The sequence below is a fragment of the Aspergillus heteromorphus genome (genome assembly GCF_003184545.1).
Source record: "Aspergillus heteromorphus CBS 117.55 chromosome Unknown BO70scaffold_18, whole genome shotgun sequence".
Classification (NCBI taxonomy): Eukaryota; Fungi; Ascomycota; class Eurotiomycetes; order Eurotiales; family Aspergillaceae; genus Aspergillus; species Aspergillus heteromorphus.
The window spans coordinates 120754-139986 of NW_020290423.1; the positions used below are offsets into that span (position 1 = coordinate 120754).

Genomic DNA, 19233 nt, shown 5'->3' on the forward strand with positions numbered 1-19233 from the left:
CGTATGTCCAGCACATCTGTTGTTTGCTTATGACCCACGGACTCCGTCCAAAAGTACATCCTAAGCGCTGTTGCTACTACTACCTCGGTACTACTGGTTGTAGTACGGATAAGATACTAGTAGTACGGTCCTTTACATGCATGCCCTATCTTAGCAGTAGATATACCGGGTGGGACAATACACTAAGAAAAACAACCTTCCTATTCGGGCTAGCAGCAGACGGCGATGCGGTGATGCGCTAGACCTAAAGGAGCACCGGGGTCTTATCCCCCGGACCAGCCCCGATCGGGCCTAGGGGAACCCAACCCCGTGATCCCCTGCCCGCCATCGTCTCGAGGCCGCAACGCCAAAGATCTTCCCTCCCATGCGCCCCTCGGCCTCCCTCCTGCTCCCTGGTTGCATCATGGTCCGCTCGCTGTACTAGGGTCCGGTCGATCCTCTACGCTCGCTTCCCGCTGTCACTCGTCAGCCTGCTGCTCCTGTCCGTGACAGCCACCTCACTCGTTGCCATCGCCCTCCGGTGAAAGGAGGGGTGCCCATTTGGCTCAGGTAACAACAACCCGCCTCCGTCCGTCGTTGTGGAGACGGGCTCGGTATTATCGGATCCGCCCATCTCGTGCAGGCTATCGGTCGACCCAAACAATCGGAGATCTCTCACACATCCTCTGTTGCTCGATTTAGCTTCACCACGAACATGGGGTTCGGCGATTTCAATTCCATATGCGAGAAGGCGCCGCTGCCTCTGTGCTCGTTGGTCGGCCCGCCCTCCTCCATATCGGGCTCGACCGGCATCATACCCAACTGCTATGCGCGGAACATCGAGGTCGCCAACACCATCATCTTCGAAGGTGCTGCGTGCTTCCTTCACTTGATTGCGCTGGGTATGACCGTGATCATGATTCTACACATCCGGTCCAAGTTCACTGCCGTCGGTATGTCCCGGGCGTCCTGTCTAACACTACACACGGTGACAACTGAATATCACAAACTAACACTACGTCATATCAGGTCGCAAGGAAATCATCACATTCTTCTACATTTACATGCTCCTAACCATGTGTTCCCTGATCCTCGATGCGGGAGTAACTCCCCCCGGCAGTAGCCCGTTCCCATACTTTGCCGCCGTGCAGAACGGCCTGGTCTCGGCACTGTGCACATCCCTGCTCGTCAATGGATTTGTCGGCTTCCAGCTCTACGAAGACGGGACATTCCTCTCCGTCTGGCTTCTACGGTTAACCTCCGCGGCGATGTTCCTCGTATCCTTCCTGATCTCCCTCGCGACCTTCAAGTCATGGGGCGGCCTCGGGCCAACCAACACCGTCGGCATGTTCGTTGTAACATACCTTCTAAATGCCATTTGCATCGCCATCTACCTGGTCATGTCACTTTTGCTCGTCATGAACACGCTCGAAGACCGCTGGCCTCTAGGTCACATCGCATTCGGTCTAGGGGTCTTTATCTGCGGCCAGGTGCTTCTCTACGCATTCAGCGATCTGATCTGTGATAATGTGCAGCACTACATGGATGGGCTATTCTTCGCCACCTTCTGCAACCTCCTCGCCGTCATGATGGTGTATAAAGTACGTTCTCCCCCCTCCTCCCCAAAACCCTCAAGGTCCTTTCTGCTAGGGTTCTCCCTGCCTGCATGACATGACATGGCCTGACACCCCTGCCTAGTTCTGGGACTACATCACCAAAGAAGATCTCGAATTTTCCGTCGGAATCAAACCCAACACCTGGGAAGTCAAGGAACTCCTTCCCGAAGACGATCGCCGCCAAACCGCATACCAGGATGCAGGCTCGGAGTATGCCGGGAGCATGTATCATCACCACCGGGCTTCCACCTATCACACCCACAACAAGAACTATTAGCCTATTCAAGTCGTGTCGGTGTGTATTTTACACTTTTCTCCCTTTCCTTTCCCCTGCCGTGAAACGTCCAACCGCACGCTCTATCCGATGTCGATGTCTCTACCGCCCGACCTTCGCCGAATGATTTCTCTGCCGCCCGTCCTCCATCCCCGGGCTATCCCTGCAGTGCAGTGCAGTCGCATGCAGCGCAGCCATAGATCATTCAAACCTACTACCTACTATCTATCCATCTATCCATCTATCCATTTACATACTAATCCATACTAACGACACATGACATCTCACGCCATATCATCATCATCATCCCCAGAATTCCATTTTATTATTCACCTTGTTTTCTCTTTCCATTCCATTTCCTTGCGTTTCTTTTTCTTCCTTCTCTGTCGATTTTACCACTCCTTAGTTCCAGCCCCAGTCTTAGCCTATGGGACTAGTGAGAGCCCTGTCTTTATTACTTTCGATTTCATCTTATGTGCTCCCTACTAGCGGGGAAATAGTGTGTGGACTTGTGGAGAATAAGACGCACTCCGTACATACCTTACGTCCGTCCGTCCGTCCGTCCGTCCGTACGATATTTGTTTTTCTCGTTCCGATCCGTCCCTACGTACTGTACTTAAATCTTATGATACGCGTGATACTATTTCCGCGCCAATGACACGGCGGGATTGGCATAGTGGTTCTGGAGTAGGCAGGCATCTAGCCAGGCTAGTCGATAGATAGTAAGTACCTCTCTAGATAGATAGTGGATCGATTTCGTTCATTTTGTTTAATTTTAGAGGTAGGTAGGTATCTAGGTAGTCGAATTCCGCAAGGGAATTAACATTAATGCTGTCTGGACCCGACATAGAAAATGCATAGTATAGCAACCACGATAAACGGTAACTAGTAAAGTAAAATATGATGGAATACGGAGTTACCGTCGAGACAAAACCACGGGCGGTGGACTCGTGGACGCACGTCGACGTCTGGCCAGTGGAAATCAATTCCGAAAGCTCCTTGGGAGGAAATCCCAGTAGATAGATAGATAGAGGGGCGACCGACTTGGTCATTGCCGGCCAGGCCATTCAGGACGAAAGAAAAGGTCGGGTCCGCGACAACACGGGGGACGCATCCCTATTCAGTATTCACTGATGCTTTGTTAGGGCGTAGCGCGGACTGCCTTGCCATAGGGGGGATTTCCGTAAGCATCAGCCATCTTGGGCCCCGCTTTCGGTTTCCCCCATCGCACCGGAGTATGGGTGCGATCAGACCCTCCAGACGGTCAGCCACGAGCCAGTCATACTGTCAGTCCAGGCTGGGCGGTCGATATATCGGATTACGCGGGATAATCTGCAGATGGGTGCAGAATTTCGTGCTCTGAAACACCCCCCCCCCTCTCTTTCTTCTTTCTGGAAGGCTGAGGGGAGTGGGTGGTGAGGGATAGTGGGAGACTGGACTGTTTTTGATCGGAGATCGTGCAGCTTGTCAGTACTGATGGTAATGGGAATTAGATATGTTCGGCAGGTTGGATTTCTGATTGGTGAGCTGCGTTGTTTGGTGCTGGAACGAGATCATTCCACGACCACGACGTCCTCACCGTCCATGAACCCACTATCGGTCTGGCCCTCGGCGCGGACAGCCTCGGCCTGCGGCTGCATGTCCTCGTTTACTTCCTCGATTGGCCCCGTCGCCGTAGCGTACCAGCCCTTGTCCACCGACTCCACCAGCAGCTGGCATGCATCAGTAACGAGTGAATAGAACGCCGGGTTCTCCTTTAGCAAGAACATGCTAACGTGCGCTTTGATTTCATCTGCAGCTTTATCGTTCACCGCCCTGACCCATCGAATGTCTCGATGCGAGGCTCCCGATTCCACTTCCGCGGGAAGCGAGCAAAATGTGCGGTTTTTGGACCGTATAATCTTCTGGCTAAACGATGAAGTCCCGGATTTGTTGTTCTCGACCAGAGAACTTGCGCCTTGGCCCAAGCACGTATAGAAATTGGTGCAGCCAACCCCTCGCTCCTGTTGTGCCTCGGATAAGAGCGCGAGACGCTGCCGCAACTCCGGAGCACGGGCTAGACAGCCAACGAATGCCAAATGGGATGACACCCAGCCCAATCCGTCCGTCAACCTATCACGCTGGGAGTACATCGCGGCCGCTCCGCCAGCGGCCAAGGCCCCTGCTGCTCCTGCAAACATGGCATATCGGCCCCACCGCTGCCAGGACGGCGTCGCGGCGGCGTCCGTGGCCGAGGAGGTGCTAGGAGCCGAAGGGGGCAGCTGCTTATTGGAATCGTTTCCCTGACCGCTAGACGCTGACTTGTGTGAGGAACTGCCACCTCCCAGCCCAAACAAGCCAGCCGCTTCCGATAGTGCCGTGTAAGCGGAGGTAACATTTCGGTACTGGCCCTCGGCGCCGTACGATACCACGCCGGGAGCGATGCCCAGAAAAGGGGTATCGAACGCGACGATACCCTGGATATGAGGGAACATGAAAGACCCCGCCCCCACCGCCGTTCCAGAATCCGCTAGGGAGTTAGTTGCAGTCGGATCCGTCGAGATATCTGCGGCGGATTTCGTGGGAATGGGCTGTTCCGAAGCAAGCAGCAGAAGGGTCTCTGCGGCGACTATCCCGCCCATGGAGTGCCCAATCAAAAAAACATGGACGGAGGGATCAACAGTGGGTGAAGCCGTCCGGTTTTCGACCTCCAAGTCGATGACTTTATTCTGCAGCCTACATGCGGGACCAAGGGTCAATAGTGTGTCCCACCCACTCCGGCCAGAGCTCGCGAACAGAGGCGATGGCGACATACCATTCCCGGAACATACCCACGCACTCTTTTAGCTCGCCTCGAGTCTGGTACTTCGGGTAGACTGCCGTAGCGACCTGCACAGCAGGGAGGGACCGGGCCATCAGCACACGGAGGTGGTCTGGAAACTCGCCAAACGTATCATCATCCCCCTGGGAGTGTTAGCGAGCTAATCTTGGAAGTATAATACTCGGCAAGGACCGGGCACGTGCCGACACCACGATGCTGGATGAGGGCGGAAGCTTGTTCGGTACCTTGAAGCCATGGATGAACACTAAAAGCAGGGTCTTCTTCATTGTATATTGCGGTGCCGGATCGGACGGCACGTTGCTGGGACGAAGGACCGAGCGTTGGCGAGGGGTTGCTGGGTGAGAGGGAGCTCTCGTGAAAGTGCAGGAGTGCAAGAGTGCAAGAGAAACAACGAAGGCTCGGGAAGCGGCTACGTCATCGGGTCTCCAGACCACGTGATGGGCCACGAGTCCGTCTCACGTGAATGATTGGCCAGATGGTTTTGGGAGGTATAGCCTCGGCTTGTCCCATTCTCCACAGCACATCCATCTCTGCCGACTGCCGATTCCTCCTAAGTAGAAGCGAGGCCGCCCCAGGAGATCGATCATCAGTCAATCCACAGTCGACATCATGGCCCCGCGTGAGATATACAACGTGGTGAAGCTGGTGCCCAAGCCAGGGAAATTCAACGAAGTATGTGGTCTGATGTCTCTGGACATACCTACTAACCCCTGGGTAGGTTGTAGCAGCCTTCAATGCATTCTCGCAACACATCCGGGATCACGAGCACGGGACGCATGTCTATCTTGCTCTCCGTCCCACCGACAAAGATGAACTGATTCTGGTTGAAAAGTAGGCCTCCGTAGAGCCTTTTCATGGTACCAACGGGCTTACAAAATGACCACAGATACGCGGATGGTGATAGTCTCAAGGCCCATATGGCGACATCACAGTTCAAGCAATTCTCGCGCGCAGTGGGACCCTGTCTGGCACAGGCCCCGGAGATCAGGAGTGCTAGCTTTGTTGGTGGACTCGAAGGTAGATCGAAGCTTTAGGGTCGGTCCAAGTATATTGAGGCTCCCGTCGTATATAGAGAGGTTTAGTGAAGATGAAAATGTTTGCCTTATTCACCTCCTAAATTTTTTTATTACTCCAACACCCTCTAACCCTGATTCAATGGAAATGTCCTGTCAATGTCAGTGGAGTCACTCACTCGGTGCCAGTGAAGAGCCATGGCCATTGCCTAATATAAATATATCTACCCGTCTCTGCCCACCCGGGATCTTCATTTAAGTTCCCAACATCATCCCACCAGCCATTATATCTGGCATGTACGATGCGAATTCAATTAATTCTGGAATGGCAGTTTCATGATGACTACTCCTACATCTACAACTCATGGAACACTGAGCCAACCAATATACATCGTCTGTTAATCACACCGTGCCAGTAACCCAATATACAAACCCAATGCGTCTCAATACGCAACAAAAACCGACAAAAGAAGCCAGAAGATAAAACCAAGGCTCTTCCATGAAAACCTTCAACCATTCCACTCGTTCCTTTCGCACGGGGTATGAACCCGGGATATGGGTATTCTGCCGAGGACCGAATTTCCGAAACATCCGCATATGCCATATCGCCCTGGCAGAATACCGTACAAAAAGCCAAACATATCGGAGTGAAATATCGCCCTATGAGGCAAGTAATGCATTGTTGGATATAAAGCGTTCTACCCTTGAAGCCATCAGATATCTGGAATTTACAGCGATTTTGCTCGTTGCTGGAATGGCCGCGTTTGGCCTCCAAGTACTCGGCCGACTCAATACAATAATTGCTTATGTAGGTACTACTGTACTCCAGAACAAAGTACCCGGTACATGCGCGAAATAGATTTGAAGCATGCATGGATTTCGCTCCAACTACAAGGAAACAATATTCGTCAGACGGGTCGAGAATAATGCAAGATGGGACCTGGAATCTTATTCCCCGGTGATCAAGCTCAAATGTGATATGATTGCAATGACCAGACCGACCCGCCTACACTACGACAAAGAATGAAAAGCACAGTTTCCAGAAGAATTATGCTCATAAAGCCTCAAGCGCTGCACCTGGACAGTAGGATCTGGCCGGCGCGGGCCAGAAGAAGTTTGAACAGGAGCATTGGATTGATTGCCTACACCGAGGTTGCCGGTGCGGGTGCTGGTTTTGTGCTCGTGCTCATCTCCTTTCAAGGACGGACTCCGCTCTTGCGGTTCTCTCATCTGGAATATACTGCTTCGGCTAGTTGGTTTACTTATGTCTTTTGGTGAGGTTTCTGGCTGCTCCTTGGTATATTGATGGGATATACTCAGGGGTACTTATACTAGTGGTCATGAATCTATTAGCCCATGATGAAGCCAGAAGAGATCGACCCGGGGCTTTTTATGGCCCCTTCCGTCGGGGATACAACCTTTGCGTTCTATAATATTCGAAACAGCGGACAGGAAACCTGGCACAGTCGAGTACGCTGGAAAACACAATATGAATACCTGTCAGACTCAGTATCAGCCTCATGCTGCTTGTGGTTATGCGCGTTGCCCGGCGACTACTCTCCTCGGAGTCGATATATGCATCGTTTATGCCACTGGGACATTGTGTTAAAGGATTGAAGGGGGGGGGGGGGCATGAAGCATTACGAGAAGGTGCCAGACTCGATCATAAGCGACGCAACAGGGGCCCTCGGGGGCGTGAGCGAGTTGAAGGTTCCCTGGATAAAGCCTTGTAGTTCATAAGGTAAGCTTCCGTCGTGTGATAGGTAAGTATACCTATACGATGCCACGGCTTGCTTTCTTCAAACAAGAAGACCACAAATGGGAGTGGCACATCATGCTCTACCACAGCAGCGTGGGCCATCAAGTTTGGATTGAGATTGAGCTCCAGAGCGCGTAGTTTATTATGTATGTCTGGATTCAAGCTTTACACAATGTTGTTAGATAGTTGGTCAAGATACCATATTATGTCTGGGGATAAAAATCAATTCCATCCATGCAACCATGTATAGTATAGCCATACTCTATAGCTTCTCCCCCGTCCCCCTCGTCAACCGCAACTGACTATCCTGATAACTCGTCGCCAACAACTCCCCACCAGGCGTCCACAGCCAACTCTCATGAACGGCCCGGTTCTCCGCCGACCTGGGCGTCCATCCCTCCTGCACGAACCATTTCTTTTTCAGCCCTTGTCCCTCCTTATCATCCCCATCCCCATCCCCATCCCAATCCACCATCCTCAACGCCTCCCCCAGGCAATGAAACACCACCGTCAGAGTCAAACTCGCCATCGACGTCCAATGCCTCTCCCCCAACGCCCGCGGAATCAACAACAGCGAGTTCCGATCACAGGCATACATATGCGCGCACGCATACAGATTATCGAACTCGCCATCCTCCTCCCTCTCTCTTAACGACAACCCTTTCCCATTACCCTTCACCCTCTCCCCTCCCCTCCCCCTCCCCATCCAACCCCCCTTCAACCTATAAACCGCCAACTGCCTCCACCTCCCAGGCACCCTCTTCCTCTTCCCCTTCCCCTTCCCCTTCCCCTTCCCCTTACCCCATCGCCATCCCCATCCCCCCCAACCCGCCAACCCTATCATTAAACCCCCCCATCCCCACCTTCCGCACATCAACCCCCGGAAACTCCCTCCCCTCGACCCCCATCTCGACCCACCAATCGGCATCCACACTCGGACTCACCGGCCAGTCCTCCGGCCTCGTCCCCCCCAGAATCTCCGCATACCGCTGCTGCACGGGCCGAGGCTGATGCGAGAACGGACTCTGGTTCTCGTCCCGCTTGAACGAGACCAGGCTGCTGAAGATGATCGTGTTGGATTGTCGCGCGTCGACCGCCCGCGTGCAGTACATTTTTCCGTCCCGGAGGTGCCGCACGCTGTATGTGTAGGGCGTGTCTGGGAGGGCGCCGAGGATGAATGTTCCGGTTGTGTTCTGGGGTGGTGAGGGGTGTTAGTGGGGTTGGGGTTGGGGTATGGGGTATGGGGTATGAGTTGTGGGGGGGGGGGAATTACATGGATCACGAAGCCCTTGTCGACGGTTTGTGAGGCTGCGTAGGCGGATTGCGCGTAGACGTGTCCGCCGAATGCCCGGGTGCCTTCGCCGGGGGGATAGGGCGGGGCGAGCGATTCGAAGTGGGAGGTTTGTTCGGGGCCTGGGTTGTTGAGTGGGTTGGGGAGGCGGCGGAGGGACATCAGTTCCGCGAAGGAGGAGGGGCTTTCGATGTAGCGGTCTGGCATGGTGGGAGATTAGGTTGTGATGTTGGTTGGTTGGTGGGTGTGGATATTGATGTAGATGTTGATAGCGATGGTGGCGGTGGTAGTAATGATGGTGATGGCGATGTGATGACCGCGGAGAGGTCATAGACAACGCTGATGGGAGACCCGTGAAATTGCTTCCACCGCTGAGCCGATATAGGTGTCTAGTCGAAATTAAACACGGACCCTCGCATCCCCTATAAAAGGACTAAGGAACAGGCTAACTGTAAGCTGGGGTAGACGAGTGCCATGGATCGATCTTAACCGACGCAGGCCAGGGGAGCCTCGGCTGACGGGGCGGAGTTGGTTGGTTGCCCGTGAGGCATGGCTGGGGGATCGACGGTGGCTCTTTAAGTGGAACATGCAAGAAGGGCTGCTTATCCCTTGTGCATTCAAGCGATCGTGTATGGTGTAGCTTGTGGGCTCGATACACAGGTATGGAAAGCTGGGTAATCATCGTTCCATTCCATGTAGTACACTCATTCATATACGGGGTATGCGGTAGAAGAGCGGTCTTGAGATGATTCTAGTCATCCACGGCTTCCACCACTATCCAGTTACTTTAGATCAGCACCACTGCCAGCACAATTGCCATCCAGATCCTAGTCCGACAATAAGACAGTACCTTATGCCAGCACCCCCATCGATCAAGCATAAAGAAACAGATCACCATCTTTATTGACCAAATCTGCCAAGTAAGATATATGCGCCGATAATGCTGATATGATATACACACGTGAAATAAAACCCCATCCCAAAGATAATACATTCATTGACGATTCGAATCCGCTCCGTCCCCAACCAAACAACACAGCCCATCACCTCCCCTCCCGAGGATAATCCATCAACCCTGACACCTTAGATATCCTCATTCCTCAGATCGACTCGGCGATGCTGCGGTTGTTGTTCCACTCAACCTTGCCGTCCACGTGCTTGACCTCCTCCAGCTTGTCGCCGAGCTTGACGACCGAGAAGCGGATCATCCGGGGATCCAGCGCCAGGGTACGGCGGATGGCGGACTGCACGGGGCCGGCGGTGTCGAAGCGCATGATGAAGTGCTGGCCGTCGGTGTAGCGGGCCTGGTGCTTGGTCGTGGGCTTGGGCAGACGGAAGGTGCCCCAGTTGGTGAAGCCGCGGACTACGCCGCCGGAGCGCAGGACGAGGGTGCCGGCATGGCGGGCGATTCTGTGGTGGTCAGTCAATTAGGTATCAGGGTTATGGTGTAGTGTGTGTAGAGTTTTGAATATTTCGCGAGATAGTATCTCTGCTAGAATTGCATCGACACGCGCAGTGGTGGGTGGTGGTGGGTGGTGGTGGGTGGTGGATAGGCGGGTAGTTGGTCAACGTACTCTCGAACCTCGTGGAGGCTGCCGGGACGGACCTGCAAACAATCAGCATTAGTGACCCTCCCCTAATTCCCAGACCCGGAATCACATACAATGGCAATCAGCTCGTACAACATGGCATCAACGATGTGTGGAGTGGGGTGCTTCTCAGAGCAATGATAGATAGCGTCGTGGACTGGACTGGACTGGACTGGACTGGAAGGGGATGAGATTTTTCCGGAGCGGTTGCGGAGTCAGTGACTCTCTCTTATCAGCAACCGCCTTGGCACCCGCTATCTATCAGCTCTCTCTCTCGCTGCGCGCCGGGAATCTCCATCTCGACTCCGACTCCGTCATCCGTATTTAATTCATTCCTCTTCCTCATCTTCCCTCTTCTCCAATCCACACACCACAAACTCTCTCTCACCTCCCCCTTCAGTTTCTCTTCTCTCTTTTCTCTCCTCTCAAGCCCCACCTCTACTACTCACAATGTCTCCCATCGCCCACTCCCTCCGCCCCTTCGCTTCCCGTCTCCTCGCCCAGAAGCTCCCTCTCCCCTCCGTCTGCAGGGCCGCCGCCGCGCCCGCCAGTTTCCCGCGGGGAAGTATCCGGTGCTTCTCCCAGAGCCCTTTGGGTGAGGAACCCCCCCCCCTCCCCTGAATTACCCTCTCAGAGGGCGGATGACCCTGATATGGCTTGTGAGCATACTGATTTATTTTTGTCCAGCTCAATTGAAGAAGTACACTGAGTCGCACGAATGGATTGAGCTCGCTGATGATGGCAAGACGGGTATGTTATACCTCCCTCCCTCCCCACACCACATCTACACTCACCCACCCACTCCCTGCTAAATCCCCCCTCCCCCCTTAACTGCCCCCCTCAAATAACCCCCAAAACTAACCACTTCACCTTCGCCATATCCAGCCAAAATCGGCATCACCAAATACGCCGCGCACTCCCTGGGCGACGTTGTCTTCGTCGAGCTCCCGGAAGTCGGTCTGGAAGTCAGCGCCGGCGAGCCCGTCGGCGCCGTCGAGTCCGTCAAGTCGGCGTCGGACGTTCTCTCCCCGGTCTCCGGCACCGTGACGCAGGGCAACGCCGTGCTGGACGACAAGGCCAAGTTCATCAACCAGAGTCCCGAGGACGAGGCCTGGATCGCCGAGATCGAGGTCGCTGACGTCAAGGAGTTGGATGCGCTGTTGGATGAGAAGGCCTACAAGGAGACGATTGATGAGGAGTAAGAGGTTGAGTGATTTCTTTCTTTCTTCTCTTTTGGCTGGGGGTGAATTACTTGAATTGATGGATGGATGATGGTTGTTGGTTTATAAAGTGCGGTTCTGTTATGATTGTTGTTGGTTGGTTGGCCTTTTTGGCTGGATTTTATTGGTTGTTTGTGGAATGGGAATGGGAATGAATGGATGGTTATGTCTTCATCACAAAGTGACTGTCTAGTGTCTAGAGTTACGTACGCTACGTCGTGCCGTCATCGGCGGGTCTTTTCTTCAACAAAAGGCAACCTGTCTGTCTGTCCGGGCAGAGCAGACGGGAAATGGAATATATGATATTACCTGAGTTTTCCATATCATATTGGCTTCTATCTGTAGATCGATGGCGGAAGTATTCTGTACGTCTGACGCGTCGGTCAGGATAGTATCGTATCGTACACGACTATACAGGGGGGATGGACTCGCGGCAGATGGGACACTGCAGCCGGAGGCGCATCCAGCTTTCCAGACACGCGCTGTGGAAGATATGCCGACACGGGGTGACCATGTAGGTGCGGCGGCTGAGGATGGTGGCCGCGCCGTCGGTGACGCTGCTGCTGCCCGCGGTGCCGAGGGCCGCCAGCACGGGGACCTCGATCTCCTGCATGCAGATGGCGCAGTCGAAGATGGCCTTCTTCTTGTCTTTGGCTCGGTGCTTGTCTTCGTCCTTGGCTTCGCTGGCGTATTCGCGTTCGTCGGCCCGTAGCGCCCCGATCGGGAGGACGCCGCCGGACTCGAGGTCGTCGCCCGACCCGGCGGTGTCGCGCAGCACGGGGTGGTAGTCGTAGGCTGGGGGTGCCCAGCCGCGGGGGATGAAGAACCGGGGCCCGAGGATGTCCTGGCTCGCCAGCACCCAGACCTGGATCCAGACCCAGCCGGCCAGGGCCAGGGCCGTGGTCGTGTCCGGCCGGATGAAGAGCACGTTTCCGCGGGAAGTGAGGAAGTAGATGAACGGGAACATTCGCAGGAAGCTTTGCCCGACCACGAAATCCCAGCGCAGTGCTTTGCGGCAGTTGCGCATGATGTTGCGGTGGATCTGCGGGACCCAGAACGACAGGTACACGAACCCGAGAACCCGGGCGTATATCGCGCCCATCCGGTTTGGCCACAGGAAGGACCAGATGGAGATGATGAGTAGGACGAACAGGATAAAGTAGAACCGCGCGTACATGGCTCCCACATCCCCGCGGGTATCTCGCGCAGTCAGCGTGGTGTTCCGAGCGGTGGGTGGCTCGTCTTCCTCCGGGGGAGGATCCTGGTCCGGCGTCAAAATGATTGGGGTCGCGCCGCTGTCTCGGACTCGGGCCATTGTGGCGGGTAGCGGCAGGCTGCCTGGGCGTGTGTTCGGGGGGCCCTGCGGTCTTGCTCCCGTCGCTCTGGGGCCTGGACGGCCCAGATTTCCATCATGAATTTCATCCCAATATAGCTGACGGAGAGAAAAGTAAGGAAGGATGCCGTTGTCATCACCAGGAACGATACGGCCGGGTAAAGCTCCAACAGCATGAAGACAAGCACGAACGAATCTCCGAACGCCATCATGGCGATTGTGTAGAAACTGACCCGGCTTCGAGTCGAAGGCGTGGATGCCTCTTTGATCTGGCGTAACAGCAGCGCGATCTGAGCGACGGAGAAGGCAGATATCACGAAGATGATGCGAGCGGAGTACTTGCCAAACTCCTCCAGCTTTGGTCCCGACAGGTACAGCGTCTCCGTCGGAGGGAAGTCGGGCGTGCCTTTGGTCTCCAGGATATACCCACAGTCGGGCGAGAACACCACCGCAGACATGACCAACAGCGGAGGGGACGGGATGGGCGCCCCCATCGGGTACCTGAGCTCTTGCTCCATTTGCTCGATGATCGTTTTGTCGGTGAGGTAGCCATGGATCGCGACCGGATGTTGCTGCAGGTAGACAATGTGCTCACATTTCGGCGCTGGGTATTCTATCTGCTCCGTTCCAACCAACGAGGACCATGGGAAGAGGGTAGGGGGTCGGTTTTGTTTCTCTGATATGGTATCCGAGAGGGATTTGATAAGAAGCTGATGGGTGAGGTTGTATGCGTCCGACGAGAGGGCCAGATGCGGCAGAGAGAACACGCCCCCGAACTTCTCGCTGGTGGTACTCAGGATGATGCTCCCTGTCTCCGGGAAATGAACCCCAAATAGCGACAGGTACCAGGTGTTTCCCCAGAAATCGCCGCTCTCGGCAGCCAGAGTTGCCCGGATCTCCCGAGCATGCCCATCTGGCAACCGGAGTTCTTCCCCGCCGCCCTCACGGAGGTCGAGATAGAACGTGCCACTGTCGCCCGTGATATTCTGGCTGAACTCGTGCGTGAAGTATTCGTTTTCCAGAACGATTGCGGAGGTGTTCAGCGGGGTGTGTCCCTTGTCCTGTCTGCGGCGCACCCACTCGCCGCGCAACTTACCCGTTGCGTTGCGGTAGACCGGGAGAAGCAGTTGTGTCAGGTTGAGATCGGGAAACGCCTCGGGGACCGCCAGGGCCTTGGGGGGCTTCAAGCCCGCTTCTGCCATGGTAGCTCGCAGCTGAGACCGGGCCCGATCCTGGACCTCGGGGAGGAGATCCCAGGCATAACTGTCGTTCTTCCTGACGCCCGGGAAGGGAAGCCACCTGTCGGCCCTCGGGTCGAAGTCGCCATACTTGGACTCATTCAGCATGTGCAGGGCATTTTGCTCCCTCTCCAGTTCTCTCTGGTGTTCCCGATCCTGAGACACCAAGGGCGAATGAGACTGCGAGCTCAGGAGGAGGTAGAAGACCACCAGGAAGAAGAAGAAAGAGCCGCGGTGATCCATAGGGGCCGATGAGTCGGAGTCGCGGGCATCGGACTGAGTCTATGTGGCTGAGCGTCGCATGGCCCGTTTACATAGCAAGCCAGGGACGCACTAATAAGGCAGAGTCATTGGAGCGCGACCACGCCGGATGTTGAGAGAGTGGGAGAATGATGAGAGGTTTGGACCGGGCCAGGCGGGAGTCGATGATGCGATGATGAGTCGAGGCCTCAGGCGAGAGCCGGGCTCTCCCCGCTTCCGCAGGCGATCCACCCCAACTACTATACTAAGCTGCGAACAAGTCGAACTAGAGCCAGTTTGTCACGCCCTGCTGCCAAACTCTATCGTGCCAGTAGTCGCCGGCATGTTACATAGGGCAGAAGTCTACTTTTCTCTCCCTGAACTCTCTTATAGTATTCCTCAGCCCTTATCTTCAGCCCCAAGCACGCAGACCACGTGAGACATCATGTGACGTGGATTCGATATCCGACCGGGCGGTGAGGGCCCCAGGCCTCCACGATCGGGTGGCTTGGCGTTGGGGCCTTTCGCCCCCGTGCGGTCCTTTCGAGGCACTCCGTACAGTCAGCCGAGAGCGCAACCGCGCAAGTGACAAGGCGATCCCGCAACATTCCCGACTCCTGACCCTTGCGTGTCTCCATTCTTCGCTCCAGAACTCGTCTCCGTCCCTATCCTGCACCCCGACGTTGCTGCTCCGATCCAGCACCGAAGTCACTCGGCGCCGGCGCCTGTCCTTCGTCGCGCCGAACATGGCCTCCAATCTCCCCATCCCCATCCCCCCGCGCACCCCGACGCCTCCTGCAGACGACCCTCCCAGCTTCTCCGATCAGTCGTCTCATGTCTACGACAAAGACTCTCTCTCGCCCCTCAGAGACACCTTTCCGGTCTCGCGGGGCACCCTGGATGTCGGCGATGCCAATCGCTTGAGCCCTACGCGGGCGTCTTTCAACAACCTCAGCCCGGCGGACGCGATCCCGCAGAGCGAGAAGGGCGACCATGTCACGGACGGGCCCTTCAATTTCAAGACGACGACGATGGCGAAGAGCCCGGTCGTAAAGTCTGTGAGTATATGCTGCTTTCCAGTGGTTGCGAATGAAGATACTGATGCCTCGGCTCAACTAGAACATCGGCCAGCGGCGCGGACACAAGTACAAACACAGTAGTATTTCGCACCAGATCTTCCTTGAACCGCCTCCCAGGGCCCCCTTGGCCCTGCCCAACTCGTTGCCCATCCCGACCTTCAAGGAATACCGCTCCAGTATGTCGCGGGAGCAGACGACTCGGTTCTGGTGGAGTGTCTGCCACATGTGCGTCGCGGCATACACCCTGTGGAGTGCGCATGGGTCCCTGGCCATGACGGCGCTGTCGCATCTGATCCTGTTCGACTCCCTCGGCGCGTTGCTCTGTGTAGCCGTCGACATTCTCGGAAACTTCGAAGTATGGAAACGCTCCAGCGTCCGGCACCCGTTTGGACTGGAGCGCGCCGAGGTGCTCGCTGGATTTGCCATGTGCGTGCTGCTGCTGTTCATGGGAATGGACCTCATTTCTCACAACCTGCAACACTTCCTCGAGTCGTCAGGCCACGAGCCTCATCACACCCATGTCCACGAACGTGTCTCTCTTGGTCGCGTTGACTTTACCGCCCTTCTGGCGATCTCATCCACCCTGGTCTCGGCAATCGGCCTCAAGAACCACGGCCGGATAGGGAAGGCAATGCGCTTCGGCTACATCGACTCGCTCCCGTCGGTTCTCAGCAATCCCTCGCACTTCCTGACCCTCTCCTGTTCCGCCCTCCTCCTCTTACTGCCCCTGGTGTCCATCCGACTATACAACTGGATCGACGTCCTACTATCCGGAACCATCTCCATCTCCATGTGCGTGATCGGAGTGCGTCTCGTCAAGACCCTAGGCTCCATGCTCCTGATGTCCTACTCAGGTCCCGGCGTATCCGACGTGATCCGGGACATCGAAGCCGACCCCGCCGTTTACGGCGTCGACGATGCCCGGTTCTGGCAGGTGCATTACGGGCTATGCATGGCGAACCTCAAGCTCCGGGTCTCCGGGCCGGAGGATAGTCTTGTGCGGCTGCGCGAACGGATCGCCAGTCTGATCAAGAACCGGCTGGGAGGGGGATACGGCACCGGGGGCCAGAAATGGGAGGTTTCTCTGCAGTTTACCAGCGAGAAGGCGTAGCGGGACAAGCAAGCCATGTCTGTATATATGGCCATGACTGGCTGGGCTTTTATGAGGATATCATGTATGTGTATGTGTATAGCTATAATGTATGATATCATGTGTCAGTGTATAGTCATGTTTTCATTCATCCTCATCAATTGATATTAAGACTCAATGTAACTATGACAGTACTTCATGAATACCTATGAAACACATCCTGGTCAAGTATGTACGGTACGTCCTCCTTTCTCTGTACCATGCACATGCACATGAACATGCACCCTGTGAAGAACCCATCCCATTTCTTATTCTTACAACTAGTCTGAACTCCCGACAACACATTGAAGTAATCGTTTCTGTGGTTTCCTGTTTTCACGGTATAGTATTGGTTCGCCTGCCTTAAACAGATCTTAGCAGTCGTCGGTAGAGCCCGTCGGCATTCCAGTATATCACAAGATAAGCAAGCCGCAAGCCCCTTGATTGTCTCCAATGAATGGATCTGCCATTGGCTCCGTTGGAGACTGGAAAGGGTCAAAAGCGTAGTGAGTGCACACTACCTAGCTGGGTAGTGGCGTAGATAGGTAGGTATGTAGACAGCCTCAGCTCTGAGTCCATGGCCTGATCCCGATCCTATCCTACTCTGTAACCCGCCCCATCCCAACCCTACCTAAGCATCCTACAACCCACCCCAAAACCATCAGTCTCTCAAACAAGCCTTTCTTTTTTCCTCCCCGCCCCGCCCATTCTCATGCCCACCCCAAGAGCAAAACCGAAGAAAGAAAAAGAGGAGAGAAAGAGCCGGATAGACAATTCCATTGAACGTAAAATAACAAACAACCATCGGTCGGTATCGGTCCCAGGGCCGCACTCAACGCAAACCCCAACAGCTCAACTCAACCCTGCCCAAAGCAACAACCGCAATCCATTTCAGCTCAATCAAATGTACATGTTTTCGATCCCCCACGGTGTATTCATCTCACGACGTCGCGGCCAACGCAGCGCCCGTCTCCAGCGCTCCCTCGCGCTCGTCTCTCCGCCGACGCTTCTCCAGGATCGCTTCGCGGCGCTGTGCGAGTATGCCGAGTTGACGGGTCTCGACGCCCTGCAGCCAGTAGCCGAAGCTGCCGCCGACGCCGGCGAAGAGGGGGTACACCCAGAGGGATTCCTTGGCGAGGATGGGGCGCATTTCGATGCCCAGTTGCCAGAGGCGGACGGCGATGCCTGGGGTGGAGTGGTTAGTGGGTGCGGATGTGCGGGGTGAGGGATTGAGGGTGGTGGTGGTGGTGGTAGCTGATGATCGCGAGGGGACGTACCGAAGCCGCTCCAGAAGAGGACTTTGTGAACCATGATGGATGAGGGAGGGAGGGAAGCGGTGGGCGAGGAAGTCGGGGGAGGGGGAGGGGAGGGAGGAGTGGTAATTGGATGAGGACCGCGGCAGGTCAGGTCCGAGCAGGTCAGCAGTTGGCAACAGTGCCAAAGAATACAATTGCACGCAGCACGGGTGGAGGACTCGAGATGAGGTTCGAATTGGACGCGGCCGGCGAATCACGGGGCCGTCGTTCCCAATCGGGGGTCCTCCCGGATCATCGTTCGGCCGACCGACCGCGCGCCGCAGGACTTCTGGCCCCGGCATGCGCTGCTCCCCGTTATTGTTGTCGTTGTTGTCTCCCCTCCTCTCTCACTCCCCCAGCTGCGATCATCGCTGGCCCGGACTACTTCTTCTCGACATGGCTGGTCCGGAGGAGATGGCGGAGGGTCTCTTGGCGACGGGCGTCAAGCGCCCGTCGCTGGATCTGGAGAGTCTGCAGCGGAAGAAGTTCAAGACCGAAGAGCTGCCTTTATCCGCGGCGCAACACACGGTGATCGAGAATCTGCTCCACTCGTTCAAGAAACGCGGCGGGTTCGACACAATTCGGAAGAAGATATGGTCTGAATTCCACGATGGGGTATTTTTCTTTTTCTACTCCTGTTTGGGTCTGTGGTGTTGGTCCCGTGGCGGTTGCTAATGCGCCCCGTCTAGGAAGGCAAGGTGGATTTCACCAAACTCCTCGTCGACCTCGCCGAAACGGAAATCGATCGCGAACCGGGCCTGCTGTCTCGCGGACGCGGGAAGGCCGCGACCCTGATCGAGGGAGCCGTCGATCGGAGCGACGTCTACAAAAGTGTCGAACATGCCCTGGATGCGCTGGCGGCGAACCACCTCCCTGCGATTTTGGACCTCGTTCGCGAAATCCGTCGCGATGAAATCGGCGAAGAACTTGCGACTAAAGAGGAAAAGGCAGGAAATAAAACCGACGCGGACTACGATGTCGACGTGAAAGCGAAACGCGACGTGCGCGAAGAGGCCTGGCAGGAGATGGTGCGCAAACAGCAGGAAGAGGAGGAGGCCGCAGCGCGCAAAAAGGAGGAGGAGGAACGCAAGCGACGGGAGCTTGAGCGCCAGAAGGAGGAAGAAGAGAGGGCGCGGAGGAAAGAGCGCGAGGAACAGCGGCGGGAAGAGCAACGGAAGCTGGACGAGCAAAGAGAGAAGGAACGCCAGGAACGGTACGAGCGACGGCGACGCGAAGAACGGGAGAGATTTCAGTGGCGCGACCGAAGTCGAACGAGAGACAAAGACTCGGATCGAGATCGAGATAGGGACAGGGATCGCTATCGGTACCGGGATCGCTCACAAGGGCACCGCTCTGA

At 55.6% G+C, this 19233-nt stretch overlaps 11 protein-coding genes across 11 annotated transcripts; 5 read left to right on the forward strand and 6 right to left on the reverse strand.

Moving 5' to 3' along the window:
* Nucleotides 1-609: 609 nt before the first annotated feature.
* On the forward strand, nucleotides 610-2084 carry BO70DRAFT_64853 (chitin synthase export chaperone). The gene is made up of 3 exons (XM_025548617.1): nucleotides 610-932; nucleotides 1009-1580; nucleotides 1678-2084. Exons 1-3 carry the CDS (start codon nucleotides 695-697, stop codon nucleotides 1870-1872), a joined length of 1005 nt encoding a protein of 334 aa, XP_025397942.1. The 5' UTR covers nucleotides 610-694; the 3' UTR covers nucleotides 1873-2084.
* A 1095-nt stretch (nucleotides 2085-3179) lies between these two features.
* On the reverse strand, nucleotides 3180-5261 carry BO70DRAFT_64846 (uncharacterized protein). The gene is made up of 3 exons (XM_025548616.1): nucleotides 4915-5261; nucleotides 4664-4812; nucleotides 3180-4584 (listed from the first exon to the last, which is right to left on the reverse strand). Exons 1-3 carry the CDS (start codon nucleotides 4954-4956, stop codon nucleotides 3423-3425), a joined length of 1353 nt encoding a protein of 450 aa, XP_025397943.1. The 5' UTR covers nucleotides 4957-5261; the 3' UTR covers nucleotides 3180-3422.
* Nucleotides 5017-5876, forward strand: BO70DRAFT_430316 (putative quinol monooxygenase). The gene is made up of 3 exons (XM_025548148.1): nucleotides 5017-5362; nucleotides 5409-5521; nucleotides 5577-5876. Exons 1-3 carry the CDS (start codon nucleotides 5300-5302, stop codon nucleotides 5722-5724), a joined length of 324 nt encoding a protein of 107 aa, XP_025397944.1. The 5' UTR covers nucleotides 5017-5299; the 3' UTR covers nucleotides 5725-5876.
* A 14-nt stretch (nucleotides 5877-5890) lies between these two features.
* BO70DRAFT_64812 (uncharacterized protein) lies at nucleotides 5891-6818 on the reverse strand. Its single transcript, XM_025548615.1, has one exon. The coding sequence runs from the start codon at nucleotides 6575-6577 to the stop codon at nucleotides 6059-6061; it is 519 nt and encodes a 172-aa protein (XP_025397945.1). The 5' UTR covers nucleotides 6578-6818; the 3' UTR covers nucleotides 5891-6058.
* A 906-nt stretch (nucleotides 6819-7724) lies between these two features.
* BO70DRAFT_388210 (acyl-CoA thioesterase) lies at nucleotides 7725-9187 on the reverse strand (the record flags this gene model as incomplete). The annotated part of the gene is made up of 3 exons (XM_025545971.1): nucleotides 8736-9187; nucleotides 8312-8655; nucleotides 7725-8109 (listed from the first exon to the last, which is right to left on the reverse strand). The coding sequence occupies exons 1-3, from the start codon at nucleotides 8958-8960 to the stop codon at nucleotides 7725-7727; spliced, it is 954 nt and encodes a 317-aa protein (XP_025397946.1). The 5' UTR covers nucleotides 8961-9187.
* Nucleotides 9188-9516: 329 nt separating this feature from the next.
* BO70DRAFT_363315 (mitochondrial 37S ribosomal protein bS6m) lies at nucleotides 9517-10585 on the reverse strand. The gene is made up of 3 exons (XM_025543531.1): nucleotides 10417-10585; nucleotides 10328-10359; nucleotides 9517-10163 (listed from the first exon to the last, which is right to left on the reverse strand). The coding sequence occupies exons 1-3, from the start codon at nucleotides 10438-10440 to the stop codon at nucleotides 9854-9856; spliced, it is 366 nt and encodes a 121-aa protein (XP_025397947.1). The 5' UTR covers nucleotides 10441-10585; the 3' UTR covers nucleotides 9517-9853.
* Nucleotides 10586-10721: 136 nt separating this feature from the next.
* On the forward strand, nucleotides 10722-11878 carry BO70DRAFT_363316 (glycine decarboxylase subunit H). Its single transcript, XM_025543532.1, has 3 exons — nucleotides 10722-10937; nucleotides 11030-11092; nucleotides 11228-11878. The coding sequence occupies exons 1-3, from the start codon at nucleotides 10793-10795 to the stop codon at nucleotides 11542-11544; spliced, it is 525 nt and encodes a 174-aa protein (XP_025397948.1). The 5' UTR covers nucleotides 10722-10792; the 3' UTR covers nucleotides 11545-11878.
* On the reverse strand, nucleotides 11696-14376 carry dscA (ubiquitin-protein ligase dscA; the record flags this gene model as incomplete). The annotated part of the gene is made up of 2 exons (XM_025547218.1): nucleotides 11696-12922; nucleotides 12958-14376. 2 exons carry the CDS (start codon nucleotides 14374-14376, stop codon nucleotides 11972-11974), a joined length of 2370 nt encoding a protein of 789 aa, XP_025397949.1. The 3' UTR covers nucleotides 11696-11971.
* A 575-nt stretch (nucleotides 14377-14951) lies between these two features.
* Nucleotides 14952-16704, forward strand: BO70DRAFT_430320 (cation efflux family protein family). Its single transcript, XM_025548149.1, has 2 exons — nucleotides 14952-15431; nucleotides 15493-16704. The coding sequence occupies exons 1-2, from the start codon at nucleotides 15120-15122 to the stop codon at nucleotides 16561-16563; spliced, it is 1383 nt and encodes a 460-aa protein (XP_025397950.1). The 5' UTR covers nucleotides 14952-15119; the 3' UTR covers nucleotides 16564-16704.
* Nucleotides 16705-17360: 656 nt separating this feature from the next.
* On the reverse strand, nucleotides 17361-18014 carry BO70DRAFT_363319 (putative NADH-ubiquinone oxidoreductase 14 kDa subunit). Its single transcript, XM_025543533.1, has 2 exons — nucleotides 17859-18014; nucleotides 17361-17766 (listed from the first exon to the last, which is right to left on the reverse strand). The coding sequence occupies exons 1-2, from the start codon at nucleotides 17890-17892 to the stop codon at nucleotides 17522-17524; spliced, it is 279 nt and encodes a 92-aa protein (XP_025397951.1). The 5' UTR covers nucleotides 17893-18014; the 3' UTR covers nucleotides 17361-17521.
* A 208-nt stretch (nucleotides 18015-18222) lies between these two features.
* On the forward strand, nucleotides 18223-18553 carry BO70DRAFT_363321 (uncharacterized protein; the record flags this gene model as incomplete). The annotated part of the gene is made up of 1 exon (XM_025543534.1): nucleotides 18223-18553. The coding sequence occupies exon 1, from the start codon at nucleotides 18273-18275 to the stop codon at nucleotides 18549-18551; it is 279 nt and encodes a 92-aa protein (XP_025397952.1). The 5' UTR covers nucleotides 18223-18272.
* Between the last annotated feature and the right edge of the window lie 680 nt (nucleotides 18554-19233).